At 34.4% G+C, this 16679-nt stretch overlaps 1 protein-coding gene across 1 annotated transcript; it reads left to right on the plus strand.

Annotated features, from left to right (window-relative positions):
* Positions 1–4252: 4252 nt before the first annotated feature.
* Positions 4253–12627, plus strand: RAD51AP2 (RAD51 associated protein 2). Its single transcript, XM_017649884.3, has 3 exons — positions 4253–8318; positions 8899–8982; positions 12283–12627. The coding sequence occupies exons 1-3, from the start codon at positions 5069–5071 to the stop codon at positions 12399–12401; spliced, it is 3453 nt and encodes a 1150-aa protein (XP_017505373.3). The 5' UTR covers positions 4253–5068; the 3' UTR covers positions 12402–12627.
* Positions 12628–16679: the final 4052 nt, after the last annotated feature.

Genomic DNA, 16679 nt, shown 5'->3' on the forward strand with positions numbered 1-16679 from the left:
TGGTGGAGAAAGACAAATACTATATTATTTCACTTATTTGTGGAATCTAAAAACAAAACAAAACAAAACAAACAAAACAGCAGTAGACTCATAGACACTAAGAAGTGACTGGTGGTTACCATGGGGGAGAGGCTGGGTGGGTGAGTGGGGTCAGGGAGGCAGATAAAGGGACACAAAAATTCTCAGTCATAATATAAATTGGTCATGGAGATGGTAGTACAGCATGGAGAATATAAGCAATGATTCAGTAACATCTTTCTATGTTGACAGATAGTAACTGCACTAGTTGGGGTGAGGATTTAATAATATGGGTAGCTGGTGAACCACTGTGTTGTATACTTGAAACTAATGTAAGATTGTGTATCAACTATAAAAAAAACTGCTTGGCTTGTTACAGCTACAATTCTGTAGTGAGAGTTGATTTACATTGTACTGTATCTGAAGTAGTGTAAGTGTTTGATTCAATACCATGCTAATAACTGTTTAACAGTTGGCTTTATAGAAAGAAAAAAACCCTGATTTGTAGTGTTTGCTGATTTCAGTGATGTAAATACTTCCATCATGGCCCACTCCAAGCTACCCACATGAAATTATTGAAACACATAGTTGGAAAGAGATGCTGACAGTCAGTTCATCTAAACCTGTATACTGAGTCCAGAGCACTGCTAGTTAGACATTAATAATAATAGCATATTTTTTAAGAATTGTAATGAACACTTACATGTCCAACACTGTTCTAAATGCTTTATATGTATGGTGTATTTCATTTAATCCACACAACACCCTATGAGGTAATTCTACTTTATCATTTCCACTTATAGGAATCTGCATCTCAGAAAGATTAAGTAATTTCCTCACATTATGCAGCTGGGAAGAAGCAGATCGTAGATTCAAAGAGACAGTCTGACCCCAGGAGCCTCTTCACCAACATATTATACTATGTTGCTTTCAATGTTAAGAAATTAAATTATGTTCAGCACAGTTTTCATGTTAAATGTATTTTGATTTAATACAAATGCATCTTATTCTTTAAAAATTTTAAGTAAATTGTAGTTCTGTGAATTTGCAATGTCCAGCTAAATATTTCTCATGCAACGAACCAAAGTGACTCATCACAGCAGAAAACTGTACAACGGAGAAAGCAACAAAAGTAATTATAAATCTGTATGATGTAAGTGATAGACATTTTCCATCTTAAAATCATATAAAAGATTCTTGTAAAAGGTTAATTGAAAAGAAATCACAACTATTTTTAAAAAAGGTGTTATTTATAATCACCTGAATTTCAAAATAATACACACTCTTGCTTTCATTTCCGCAGTAAAGTATCTTTTAATTGAAGCTGAAATTTATTAGAACATCAAATGGATGTTGTAAATAGCTGAATATCCCCACCTGGTTTTCCAGAACAGAGAGCCCATGAAAAATACTATTGCTAAAATGCAGAAACTATCATAGTACATTAATGAGGTAAGATTTAGAAATACAAAGGAACGAGGAACAGCTAAGACTGTGGGTTTCTAAAGGCACAAGATGGCTATAAACTTTGGAATCACTGCAAATGACTTTAAGTAAGACCTGCCATTTACACTTGGCAAATGAACCACCATATGCCTAAGACTGAAACTTTGAAAGAGCCTTATAATATTTAAGGAATTAAAGAAGTTGAGGCTAGTAAAATATCAGCTTATTGCAATATTCTCAGCAAGAAATGACGAGGGACTGCAATAAAGCTAAAACATTATGGATAAGGAATAGAGGATTAATTTCAGGGTATTCTTTGATGTAAAATCAAAAAGACTTGATAAATATCCACATAGGGGATGGATGTTGGAGAGAGTAAAAAGAGAAAAAAGTTAAGAATAACACTAAGTTTCTACTTCGGGAGACTGAATTGAGAAAGGAGGTGGTTTATGGTTTAAAATACTTACACATACATTGTCTTAATTAAGATTATATTTATGTTATAATTTACCATTATCACTCTGCTGAAAGGTTAATTGAATATGTGGATATATACAGCATCATAGTTTTCTAAAATATTTTCCCATTTAGTGCTTCTTAGTAACTTGATAAAAAGTGCCATTTTTGTTATTTATAGCCATATTTATTTTAAATATTTTTAGTAAGTGACGATGTTTTCCTTTCTAACTCTTGTATTGGTTTTAATTATTTTTGTTAGTGGTTCTTACTAAGTATTTAAAATATATTTGATTATCTTGTCAGTCTGAAACAAAGTTTTAGGCTTTGCATATTTATTCACCATTTACACAATTTATTGAAAGACATGAAAGAGCAAAACTGTGGTGTCAAATAATCTGGCTCTATCATGAAGCTTAAATGTTAAAACCAGTAATGGTTAAAGTCAATTTTTTATCTTTGTGGTGGTATAGTTTCAAGCAAGTCTCCATTTTAACAAATAAAACCAAAACCAAAACAAAGTTTAAAACACTCTCAAGACACCACTAAATCCATTTGGTAAAGATATAGTAACAGTAATAACATTCAATTTTTTTCTTATTAACTAAGGTACTTAGTGCAAAAATGATGCAAAAATGAATAAATCTTTGCCTTAACACTTAGTCTGTTGGAGGGGGTTGTAGACAACCCATAGGTAAGATGTTTTAAGTTTTATAGTACAGTTGAAAATAAAGTTCTATAGGAACACAGATGAGGATGCAAGTAATTCTTCTTGGAGATCGGATAGAATAAGGAGGTAAAGGGCTTTCACGGTGGAGATTACTTGAGGGTAGAACCCATAGGGCTGAATAGGAGGAATTTGTCAGTTGCAGAAAGAGAAGGACATTGAGAACATGCGTGGGAAAGCAAGAAAGTAAGTCTGGGGTAGGCAGCACAGGGCAAACTAGAAAAAGAGATGAAACCAAAAGTTAAAGTAGGACCTCGTTGTGAAGATACGGCACACCGTGCTTAGGACATTAGGCTTTAGGAATCTCGAAGTGCAGAGTGAATTTCTGACTTAACTCTAGTGGGACCTTGTGTCAACATTGCCTTCTGGGGTTTATCTCATGAACTCATTTATTCTTTCATTCATTCAGATCTGAACTGTGAAAAGATACCAAGCTGAAAGGAATGACAGGTCCTGTCCTTAAAGCAGTTTACTGTTATTGAAAATATTTGCAGTGGGCTTGGAAGAGTAGGTAAGATTTGAACAAGTGCCATTAATATTTTAATAATGATGGGTGGAGGATAAAACCTTTTGCATTTCTTGTTTATCACTAGTCTATTTTCAAGGTAACATTTTAAAAATAAAGCAAACCCCCACATAAATAGTAATTTCAGTAGTGTAATATTTAAATAAGGAAGTGCAAGAAAAGACTTCTTTTTCTGTCATCATTGCTATAAGTTTCTTCAGGATAGAAAACAAAACAGCGTACATTTCTGTACATCCAGCAGTGTCTTAGACAGTTCTCAAACAATTGTTGAATTACATTGAATACTTCTGGGTTTTATTTGTGTTTTAGTCCTTAAACAGTGCATAGTTTTTAAATAATGGTGTGATGGCCATCTTTAAAAAAATAGGGTGTTCTTGGCCCAATTAGTAAGATGAAGAATCAAATACTAAATTACAGACCAATCTAGAATTGCAAAACTATGGCATATTCTTTACAGATAGAATGCTTGTTCCTAAAATCATGTTTAGTGCACTAATTACAACCACCTTAGCTATGAAAGCTGTCCTTCAAGCTTAGAGCAGATTGCTTTAGAATGGAATGTAGAATTGTGGAAAATCTAGGATAAAGAACAAAGGAATTTAAGATATATAGAACTTCAAGAAATCACTAATGTATAATCTGAACTGCTGCCACATTCTCATTTATAGTGTTGATGGAGTGCTTATCCAGCAAGGCTTTCTACAGATTTAAGTAAACATTTCTCTGGAGGAATTTACAAGCTAAAGTCAAAGCAAATGCCCAGAACTGGAATCACAATTTATCTAAGAGTATTTACAAGACAGGAGGCTGATGAACATCTTATTACCTCAAGTAGTATGCCAGTTGTATCTTGCCCTGTAATGCTCCCATGGGTTCTGAAGTTAGAATTCCTGTGATACATTATTGTATTTCTTACAGATTTTTACCAGGTGACATAAAACTTATCAACTTGGAAACAATCATCAAGGGGCTTGGGGTTTTGGGTTACTGAGTGGTAATTATATATTTCTTATAAACGTGTACATAATAGTAATAAATATTTTGAAAATTATTTTCTTTATGGTTATGGAATTCACAAAAATCAGAAGTGCCTGGAAATCAATTATTCTCAAAGCAGAGAAGATAACATTTACAATATCTATCAGGTATGAGTCAGAACTGTATTATTTTTTCTTAAAATAAATGAAACAGTTGCAAGATACAATTGTTACTTTAAGTATTTCATCCATAATACTGGAGGGCATCCCACAGTGGATACGAAACTTTCTACAGTCTTAAAGTGAAAATTAATAATTATCTGGGTAATAATTTCCGCAGACATTTTCCTGAAATACTCAGATTGGAAGTACCAGTGACTTCTTCCCTTCAAATGTGGAAATCTAGTTTGAAATGCCACCGGGATGATTAAGAGCGTTTAAAAAACCTTTTCCACACACACCGCAACTGAGTCCGGTCCTGACAGGAGGACACAACTTTCCTGGACCATACGCTCAAGAGCAACTGTGGAGAAGCCGCTTCTGAGGAAAACATGGAATTTAGAATTTTAAAAATAATGTTTCCGTTCACAAATTCTTAGAAAAAGAGATTCTGACTTTTCTTTTTAATTCTACCTGATGGGAGGAAATATTTAGGTCAGGGTCCGTGGCTTTCGAAAGAGGAGCTAGAAACGCACAGGGTAGTGGACCCTGGCGCTCTGCGCTCTGAAACAGACCTGGGTCTCGCGCGGGTGGTGGGGGGCGTGGCTGGCCCCGAAGCTGGGGCTGAAGCCGGGACTCAGGGGGCGTGTCGGGGGCGTGGCCAGGGCGGCAGCTGGTTGGGTTGGGCGGAGCCGCCTCGCGCCGGCCGACAGACAGAAGCCTGGCGGGAACTCGGGCGGTTCTTCTCAGTTCGCTGTCATGTCGCTCACGCGCCACACGACGCAGCCGACGGAGCTCGGGGAGTCCGCCTCCCCCTCGCCACCTCCTGGGGACCCTGATTCCCAGCCGCCCCGCAGTAAGCGGCTCCGACTCCAGGAGCCCGGGGTTGCGTCTGATTTGAGCTGGAGGCTGCCTTTGGTGCCTCGCTTGTCTGAGGTGGAAAAAGTCGGGGAGTTTTCGCCCAGACCCTTCAAGGCGCTCCTTGTTCCAGCTAACGCGAATTTTGGTAACTCCACGGCTTCGCGTGCGGAGAAATCCGTCAGCGGGAAGCAGAGATGTAATCTGGGGGGCCCAAATGGACAATCTGGGACGAACAGTTGTCGGCAGTCCCTCCCCTCACGAAATCCTGGTTCTTGTGGGAGGGCTTCCCGGAGGTCTTCTGAACTGGGGCTTCTGGACCGGAAACCAGGTGACCAGTCGGTGTCCAGCGTGCCCTGCAGCGAGAGCGCCGAAGCGGAGGCTGGGCAGCTTCTGCCCCGCGCCTCTGTGTACCATGGACATGCAGTTCCCGACGAGGATGGAAGACAGTATTTAGTCCAAGGGAGAGACAATATTCAGGACAACGGTTACATAAAACAGGCTGAACGTCTATTTTTGGATGTTACTTTTTGCAAGGAAACCAAATCAACATCTCATGAAATTAACAACAGATGTAAGGCTGACAGTGTTATGCCATCAAATAAAAAGGAAAATAACATTTCAACATCCACATTTCTAAAAATATCAAAACCTCAAAACCAGCCCAGCGTGGCAATGGCCAAATCCAGCTGTTTTAGAGATAGCAGCACAATAAGTATCCCTGAGTTTCCAACTGATTTGAATAACAAAATGTGTTCTGTCTATTTAAAGGAAACAGCAAAGAAAAAGAAGGACAAAAATAAGGCATATGTTAGGGATTTCACAGACATTTACTGGTCCCAAAATAGACCTGATGTGAAGAAGCAAAAGGTACAGGATGAAGAAAAAATTGTGGATGCAGAAGGTATTTTTTCTTCATATTCTAAGAGTAACCAACAGTCACTCAGCAACCAAAATACTTGTGTGAGAATAAAAGACTTGATCAGTTTAAACTGCTATAACCGCAGTAGTATCAAGTCTGATGTAAGAGACTCTGAAAATAATTTCATTATAATACTAGAAAGTCCAGATTGGAAAGAAGTGGAAACATGCCTGGACAGTTACGTAAATACCAGATTGGAAAAATCTCAAAGCTGGGACTGTAATATTAGACATATTTTGAGAAAAAATAGAGAAAATTGTTGGGTTATGGAAAATTACAAGACTAAATGTGAAGATATGAAAAAAACTGGAGAAAAATTAACTGTGCTGCAATTATTAGAAGTAGTTCTTTTAAGCAAAGAAGACTATCACAATACAAAAGCCACGAATTCATATGAAGAACAATCAAGGCATCTCATGATAGCAACATTAGATAGCCAAAAAGCTCTAAAACAATTATTTTGGTTAAATAGTAAAGGGGAAAACATTAATGTGCTACAGCTGAGCTATACTGCTACACAAAAAGACTTCCATTTAAGTGACATTTTTGAAAGTTTCATTATAGAAATTTTTTATTTCCATAAAAGCATTTCAGGAAATCAAAAAGATAATAGTATTTTAACCTGGTATGAAAATTTGAAGTGTAAAAAGCAAATTGATATTCAAAATCTAGTAACTAGGAATATGATTATCAATGGCAAGAATGGTATATTAAGCATATATTTACAAGCCAGTGTTTCAGAATCTCCAAATATCATATTGCAAATCAGCAAAGCTTTTTTGCTCAATAATTTTGACTGTTTAGCAAGAACTGAAAATAATTCTAAATTAGAAGAGGGATGCATTTTCAAATGGATAGTGTATTTGAATTATTCAAAAAACATAAGGGAAAATCATACTGTGTATCTAATGAGGATTTTAACTTCTTCAAGACTATTAGAAGGTAACATGAAACCTATGTTAGAGAAAAGAAAGCTACTTAAAACTGAGCAAGTTTCTAAAGAGCCTAAGAAAAAGACCATCAATTCCTTCAGTATTGCAACTAAAAATACACATTTTCCAATTTTTGAGACACATGAAAAAATTCCTCTTTTGACAAAAGAAATTAGTTACAAAAGTAAGAGTTGTTTTGAACAATTCAAGAATGTGGAACATTGGGCTTACTGTAGTCCTAATACTGTGAAAACTCATGTTAACTCTGGTCTTAAAATGATAGAGAACGACCATAGACATATTAATGAAAAAACTTATGAAATAAATATACACAACCAAGATTTAGATATTGAAAGAAAACATGAGCATAATAGGATCAGAAGCTTTAATTTTAAGTGCATATTTGAAGATTTCTTTAATATTAAGCAACAAACCATATTGACAAACTGTGACACAAAACATAGTGAACAAACCAATCCCACAACTATAACTCATGTGCTAAATCTTGGAAACTTGCTAAGTGTACCTGAAGGAAAAAAACATGAGTCAATTTTGGGAGAGGAAGTAGAAGTCACACCACAAAATTTAACAAACAGTTGCCAAGTTCATAAAGATATTAAAGTAGAAAAGGAAGAGAAAAATAGTTTTTATTCAATGGATGGCATGTTTTCTGTGCAACTAGTTCCGTTTATGGGTACGGAGGTAAATGTGGAAGAAATGAAATATGTTAATCAAAATAATGTAGCCGACAGAAATTGGAGTATTTTACAACAAACTGAGTTGGCTAATTCAAACCATTGTCATCCAAAGAATGATGCTACAGAATGTGTTAATCATCAGTTTGAAACTGATTTGAGTGTAGGGAACAATGAACGTTTTCAGGATTTAACTGCCAAGTGTTTATCAACAGAAGCTCTGACAATAGTAAGAGATTTGGAGATGAAGAGTAAATTTGATTTAGTGCTTGAAGAACTACGTATGTTTCATGAAATCAGTAAGGAAAATGAAATTCAAAGCTCTGAGGAAACAAACAATGGGCAAGAAACTTACTTAAAAGGAAATAATGATATTGAGGCAGTAAAAACAGAAACAAGAGATTTGAAAATAGCTACAGTCAACAAAATATGTGCATCTTCTTCATTCTGTGACATAACAGCGTGTCCTAATATGCACAAAAGACACCAAAGTTTATTTAAATGGAAAACGGTATCCAGTATTGGAGAACAGGAAGTTCCAAATGAATATTGCTGTCCAAGAAAGTCAGAGGAAGAATTTCTCTATTCTATTCCTGAGGAAGGTATGAAATTAATTTTAACATATTCTTTCTCATGATAAAAAGAAAAAGAAAAATTGCTGCTTTTTTCTGTGTCAACCAAATACATAATTTGGGTAAAAGAAGATAAGGAGTAAACCATGTTGATGCCCATCATATTCTTATGAAAGGCTATTTAAACTTTAAATAATACACAGAAGTCAAGGTAACAAGGGATTACATTTTTATTTATTTATTTATTTTAATTTTTTAAAAATTTTGGTATCATTAATCTATAATTACATGAAGGACATTATGTTTACTAGGCTCCCCCCTTCATTAAGTTGCCCCCACGTCCCTGTTCACAGTCACTGTCCATCAAAATAGTAAGATGCTGTAAAATCACTACTTGTCACCAAGTTCACAGTCACTGTCCTTCAACATAGTAAGATGCTGTAGAAAGGGGATTACATTTTTAAAAGGAGTTTTCAAGAAGTCTTGATTCATTTATCTAAATATTAGGAGCCAATGGAAAGAAATGTTTCTGAAAACATAATTGTTTTTTAGTATTAACATTTTACATAAAAGTTACTCTTTTCTATAACAGATTTATCATTATTTTCAGATGGTGAAAAACCTTTACCTGAAAGATCTGCTTTTTTCTCTGATGATTTTAAGGAAGAAAAATTTAACTATTTATTAAGGAGAGGTAAGATTTTTAGTTATTTGCTAGAATACCTTCTGAGATGATTATTGCATTCTTGTATTTTTAGCATGAGGAAAATATACTTAGATTGTATATTTAATGCTTTTGTAAATAGTAATTTACTGATCCAAATTCCAATGGTTAAAAATTGGCTAAAAATTAAAATGCCACTTAGAATATAATATATGCATCTAATATGTGTAATACTGGGAAAACCAAAACAAACATTTATCTAAGTTGGATTTCCACTGATGAGATGCTACTTACAATCATATATTTATTATCAATGTTTATCCTTTAAATATGGGGCTTTTTATCTGGACATTTTATTTAATAACTTAAAAAATTGAGTATCATTTAGATAAATTAACATGATTTATGACTATGCCATTTAAACTTTTGATTACTAGTAAAAAAATAAAACTAAAGAAAAGTTAAACAACTAACCTATCCTTTGCCTAAGAAGTCTGTGATATCAGAATAAAACATACCAAATCTACCATCTACTCTAACTTCTAGGACCAATAGGGCTAGGTAAGGTAGAACTGAAATTAGGAAATGGTGTTCTAATTGACTAAATTTTCATATGGTAAGAAATTTCTGGTATTACATAAGACTAGATCTAAGAAGAATAATGATGTAGGTGAAATATATTAAGCAAAACATCTGCAATTGCAGAAGATGAGAAACATCATTTCTCAAAACATTTTTCCTGGCTTCTCATCAGTAGTAGAATTCTGTTTCTAGTACTGGAGTAAAGATTTGGTCACTTTAGATTTGCATCTTTCCCTGTTTTCTTAGTTAACAATGAAATAATCATAAAAACTAATCCATGCCAATGGAAGATCAAAAGCTCACAGGTAGTCTGTTCTCCCCTGAACCAAGGGAATAACTGAGGTAATTATACTATGTGAGACTAGAAACAGAGTGGTGGAATTAGCCTGCAAAGGATAGGGGTTATTCCTTCCAGGACAGAAAGAAACAAATTGGGTTTAGGAACATATTTTGAGATAGAACGGAGGAACATTAGGGATCCTGTGCTCGTATTATCATCATGATTGCAATTGTGATAATGAAATGGATATATGAGGAAGATTACAAAATACACACTGTTTGGACATATTACATTCATTCGAAATATCTGAACCCATAATACTCTATTGTATCTTCACAAGGAAAAGTGCCTCATTGTCCTGAATATGAGAAATTATACGGTCAGCTGGAATTATTTAATACTATGTTAGGATAGTCATCTTGGATTCACTTTCCAGGTACATAAAAATGGAGTGATCTTCCCGAGGCTTGTGAAAATTCATAAGGAAAAGTGGGGAGATACTGGGAAGTAGAGATACTAAGAATGGACTAACTAACTGCACAGGCAGAGTGGGTATGCAGTGTGATTTTTAAAGGTTGGGAAACTCCTGGTTGTGATGAAATGTTTTTGATACCTACCCACTTGTCATCATCATGCCTCCAACAAAAGTTTCTACCACTAATGTCTCCAGTGCATCCTGTCTCTCTTTGTCTCCCCTCTCCTTGTGGTGTAGACAAGGAAGTAGTTTGAAATTATTGTGAGTATGAGTAATATACCAACCAGCCAGTGCACCAGGTGCTTTACATATCATTCAACACTGATACTTCCCTAACCTCAATGTATATACAAATTGTATATAAAAGAAATGACAAGGTGTCTTGTCAAATAATTTTGATTCTGTTGTGGGGTAGACCCTAAGATTCTGCATTCTCAACAAGCTCCTAACAAATGTAGGTGCTACTAGTTTGTGGATTGCAATGATTTAGAAAACAATTGAGTTAATATTATTTCTGAAAGACCACTAATAGATTTCATGACCTTTTTTAAACAGTGATTTTTAAAATAAACAACTTATGGTATTGTGCTTGAATATTTAGAATTGTTAAACAATATAAAACAATAGACTGATCCAGCATATAGCAATAATAAAAGGGATCACTATTTATTTATTAGCAATGTAGGAAAGCCAAGGAGACAGAGAAGCACATCTATGTGATCACAGCTTAATGACTGTTGAAGGGCATAGGCTTTAAAAAGATCTGCTGCTGATACAAATTGGTTCAATGTTTTCCCATTCACTGCAAAATTATTAGAAGTATCTGTCATACTAGAATATGAAACAGGAAGGCTATACTTTGAAAAAGTAATCAGATACACTAATCATGGCTTCGTTCTGAAATAACAATCTCATAGTGAAGAAGTCCACTCTGCATAAATTGCTGAAATTATCTAATTTATAACCAAATCTAGTGTATCAGGTATGATACAATAATTTTGTTTTATTTGGACAATCCCTTTCTAAAAAATGAAAAAAAAAATCTAATGGTATGTACTTCCCTCTTATTTTTTATATAACTATAATTTCATGTTGAATAAGGTATCAAAAACTGATTTATAGCTATTTTTGTGTTCTTCTCTCTATTTAAATATAGTTAAATTTTGTATGCTATTTCATTATTGTTTACATAGATGCACACACAGATTTTTGTTGTGTTCAACTTAATAGAAATCATGCTTTTAATCTTATGTCAGATTTAGCATTAGGTTGATTACACTGTTTTCATTTCAATGTAATGTGCTATTATATTAAGGTCATACTAATTCATTAAAGCTTGCTTAAAGTGTGATACATTTTTAGCTTTACATATGTGTATCACTATTTATTTTTTTAAAAAGCACTTTAAAAATTAGAGGTCTTTTTTGTATTTTGCTATCAAGTGTAGTTCATCCTATCTGTCTGGTCAACCGATTTTGTAACAGATATACCTCCATGAAATGTTTTGAACTTTCTTGAAAATGATAGCGTGATGTTAAATAAAAGCTTCAGTATCAGAGCCCTCCATTGATATATAACAAATGAAATACATTTGTTCTCTGTTATTGATAATTAATCTCTATCAGAAGCCAAACATAATTATTAACAATATAGCCTAGTTGTTCAGGTTTTAACAGAAAAATGACATGGTTTATTTAAAGCCACTATATCAAGTTAACCTTAAGAACCTACATACTGTTATTGTTGTTAAGTCTGCCTTACTGGAATGCTGATTTTATTTAGTTGCTATTTTATATTGGGAAAGTTACTTAACATTTTTTGTGCTGAGGTTTCCACATTTGAAAAATGAAGGTAGGATTAAGTAAACTAATGTCTTCAAAACATTTAGTTCAGTGACTAAGTAAATGTTAGATTATGATAAAAGGAAACAGTTTTAAGCTTAGAAACAGTAATTTTTACTCCCTTACATACTTTTATTGTCTTATATTTTTAGGTAGTAACTTTTCACATGGAATTTCAAGAGTATTACCTCTTAAGACATGCAGTCGGCCAATCAGAATTGGTTTGTCAAGAAAAGCTAAGCTTAAAAAACTCCATCCCTATCTGAAATGAATGTTGCGAGAACTTAAAAGAAGATAATGGACTTTAATATATTTCAAAGCATTTCACAACACCTATCAATCTTTTTTTCTGTCTTTAGTTAAATGCTTTCCTCCAGCTTAGGAATTTTGGCTTTTCCTTATTACTAAGTATGAAGAGGGTTTGCGTGTGTGAATTATTTAATTACCTCTAAATGTTATAAATATTTCATTAATGTTTTCATGTCACATTAACAATGTACCCATTAAAGGCTTTTCATTGTCTTAAGAAACATGTCAACTTATTGTTCTTCATGATATTTGTGGAGATTGATAGCCTTTATAGATTTCTCAGAAGGATTTGTGACTCATAAAAAGGCAATGAACCACTGTTCCAATCCACTTCTCCTATTTTTCAAGGAGAAAAAAACAGAGGTACAAGAGGATGGGTAAATTTTTCAATATCATTGTTAATATCAGATTCGGATAGAGGCACTCTCCTCTGTAGCATTCTTTCCTACTTTTCTCTGCATTCTCTAATTTTTATTTCCCCTATCCCATGTCTACCTTTGGTCCCAGAGCAGAATTATGATGATGTAGTTAATACGTACTATTAATTTATTCACTCATAGAACAAATATATTTTAGTACTCCTTCCATTGTGTTAGGCTCTGTAATAGAATACAGAAGAAGACTGCCTTATGGAGCTTAATTTCTCTGCTTTATTAGTAAAGAAATGGAGGATATACATGATATAAAGTAACCATCAGTAGAATAATACTTTTCAAAAAACGTTAAACTGGCCTACTTAACAAAAAGTAAGGAAAGAAGGAAACATCAAGAAGACAAAAAACAACATACAATGACAAAGACTAAAAGTATCAGTTCATAAAAGTAAATGTGACTGGATTAAATGATTCTATTATAAACCAACGTTCTCAGATATACTAAAAACAGTCTCAAACTCAGCTCTATTCATCAGTTTCCATCCCCCATCATGTACTTTCTAACTTTAATATACTGCTCTAATATTTTTTCCCCCAGAGAACTCATCACCTTCTCACATGCCCAATAATTTATATCTTGCTAGAATAAATGCAAGCTCTTTGAGGACAGGATTCTTTCCCTTTTCCCCACTAATATATCCCAAGTGCCCAGAATAGTGCCTGTCCTTTCAAAGTGCCCTTAAAATATTACTTGAGTGAATGAATGAATTTCTACATGTGCTTATAATAGCTCTGTCCTTTTGAATTCTTAAGAGCTTTATGATCTTGGATAAGTCCTCATTTCTAAAAAGAGACAACTATTTATGGGATCATTGTGAGGATTAAATGAGCAAATACTTGTTATATATTTTAGCTCTGATACATACTGACTACTCATTAATGAATAAGAATTTACTGATACATAGTAACCACTCAATGTTTAATGCTAGAATACTTGACTTTTCTTGAAATTGTTTTTGGATAATGAATTAGATTATTTTTTAGCAATATTTGCCTATTCCTATGAGTTTTATGAAGGTATCCCTTTTGCTTTTTTTCTGCAAGTTTCATCTTCCTTTTCCTTCTTTTTATTATTATTATAAGCCTCATATTGGGTTTTTCTTTTATCTTTATACAAGACAAATCTTATCACAATGAAGGTTTGTTTTCAAAAACCTTGGTCTTTTTCCCTGTTCTCTGTCCCTGTGTGTGAATATTGATTTCTGTTCTCATATTTTCTTGAGGTCAAATTTACATGCTTCCAGTATTATTCCTAATCTTTAGGAGAACTTATAGATGCTTTCATCATTTCTTTAATAAATGGTGTATAAACTATTAACCTTAAAAATAAAATTGACAGTTATCTAACCAGGAAAAGTGGGGTTACTTGGGAATAGTAGGGAAAGGAAAGGGATGATATTTTATAGAAGAAAGAGGGTACTTGGGAGGGACTGTTATAAACAAATAGTCCATTGTTGTCAACTGAGAGTTCAAAGTATAGTGACTTTTCATTGGCTGAGTTGTGACAGTCTTTCATTGGCTAGGCTGTTGCCAGGCTAGGAGAACATCTTCCTCCTGTTGGGTTTTTTTAAGTGCAGTTTTCTTTCTGTTGAGAATGCTGTGTAATACTGAGAACTAAGACAATCAGATAACAGAAAGGTTCCAGATTATGCTTTCCCTACTTTGTTGTAAAATATATCATTGCTTGAAAATATCCTTACCAGATATTCCTATTTCATGTTTTATTTTTTTAAAGCCCAGGCACATGCTATAACAGCAAAGATATTGTTGCAGTCTACAGTTGATATGGGGTGGTAGGGAATGAGAGCTTCCCATTCTGGCCTCCCAACTCCGTTTTGAATGTGGGTTCCTTTATCCAGTTTCATGAAAATTACACTCATTGTTGATTCATGCTTTGAACTGACCCTGTGATTAAACTCCCAGCAAGTACTGTACTGTTTACAGTGGTAAGTACCCCATTACTGCTTTGATCTATAGAGCTTTTCTTATTAAAAAGTTTTAGAGATTACACCTCCCCAAATGCAAAATGTGCTCCTACTAGTGTCATTATTCAAGCTCCTCTTCTCCCAGTATTTCCTACCCAAACACACATATACATGCACAAACAGACATCACCTTTCCCCTGCTGCCTGGCTCTGTGAGTTCTTGTCCCTGGCATTAGAAAGCTGGAGGGTAGGAGGGAGGTAACATTTTAGCTCTTACGTTTTTGTGTCTTTATAGCCAGGTTTGGAGAGGCTGCATTGGGGGCTGTTGTAGAAGGCATTTTAAACTGAAATCCATCATCCTTCTACCTTGTTCCTTTTATCTGTATTCTTAAAACATGGAAGTTGAATGTTTTCAGATCAAAATGAGATATTCAAAGGATGAAAAGCTACTTCAGAAAAATATTTGGTTTTATTTCAACCTTAGAATAAATTTCTGCATTACTTTAGTTTAAAGTAACAAGCTTTTGGATGCATAACAGTGAGCATGAGAAGAGAAATAGAGCCTTATATTAAATCACTTTGAAAAAGTTATGTTGATAGTACCTTAAGAATGCAAATCTCTGAGTTAATATTATCCATTTAACTTTATTTAGTAAAGCAAAATGGAAAAAACATGTAGTGAAGTTCATCTTTAATTCCATCTAAATTGTTACATAAAAGAAAATAGAGTTAGCCATCATTTTGGGAGATTTTTCTAATAGCACAGAGATCACACATTTACATAAACTTACAATAGTTTGTGGCAGTGTATACTACTAAAAAAATTATCTTTGGGCTAAGAGAACTAAGACAGACAACAGAAAGACTCCAGATTATGTTTTCTCTACTTTGTTGTAAAATATATCATTGCTTGAAAATATCCTTGCCAGATATTCCTTTTTCATGTTTTATTTTTTTTAAAGCCCAGGCACATGCTATAACAGCAAAGTCAAAAGAAATAGTCATTAAAACTATTCTACCTATTCAGGCTATGGGCAAAACAGTAAAACTCATGATCTAAAAATCCCTGTAATTATGTTTCTGGAATTTTATACACACGTTATTTTTTAAAAAAGGAAATCTTGTGGCCTTCTTGCCTGAACTTAACTAGTAACTGTCTACTCAGCATCTCTGCTGTGAAGTCATAAGCATGTCAGACCGAACATGCCCCAAAATGAACTCCTGATTTTTTCCCCCAAACTCCTCCTCCCACTGGGTTTCTCATGCCCACAAATGGTAACTCCATTCTTTCAGTTCCTCAGCTTAAAAATCTTGGAGACTTCTTTGACACTTCTTTTTTTCTTACAACTCACAGCTGGCCCATCAGCAAATCCTGTTGGGTTTAGCTTTTTCTGCCAGGGCGATTGCAGTGGAGAGCTAATTGGTCCCCTCAATCTATTCTGAACACATTAGCCAGAACTACTCTTTGATGTATGTCGTAGCACATCACATCTCTGCTTGATGCTTTCTGAGTCTTGCTGTCACTTACTGATCTGACCCTCTCTCATTTCCCTAAACTCCTCTTTAATATCTTCACCTGTTCATTCTACAGAAACCACACTGGCCTTGCTGTTCACTGGATACTTTAGGAATGTCCCTGCCTTAAGGTCTTTTTACTTGTTTTCTTTCCTAAGGTATCTGTATAGCTTGCCCTGCACTCCTTTCCTTAGAACTTTACTCAAATGTCACCTTCTCAGTGTGGCTTTTGCTTCCTACTAACATTCACATGTGCCTTCTCTGCTTTTATCTTTTTCTCCTTAATACTTTACTATCAACGTACTGTGTATTTTACTTATCTTGTTTATTGTCTGCCTTTCCTTCTAGGTTTTTAAACTTTATGGG

Source organism: Manis javanica, chromosome 1, assembly GCF_040802235.1.
Source record: "Manis javanica isolate MJ-LG chromosome 1, MJ_LKY, whole genome shotgun sequence".
Lineage (NCBI taxonomy): Eukaryota > Metazoa > Chordata > Mammalia > Pholidota > Manidae > Manis > Manis javanica.

Bases quoted from the DNA above. Each gene is read 5' to 3' on its own strand.
- RAD51AP2 (XM_017649884.3), top strand. From the start codon at position 5,069: ATGTCGCTCACGCGCCACACGACGCAGCCGACGGAGCTCGGGGAGTCC. The intron at 8,319-8,898 runs GTATGAAATTAA...CATTATTTTCAG, and splicing joins CTATTCTATTCCTGAGGAAG to ATGGTGAAAAACCTTTACCT. The intron at 8,983-12,282 runs GTAAGATTTTTA...TTATATTTTTAG, and splicing joins TAACTATTTATTAAGGAGAG to GTAGTAACTTTTCACATGGA.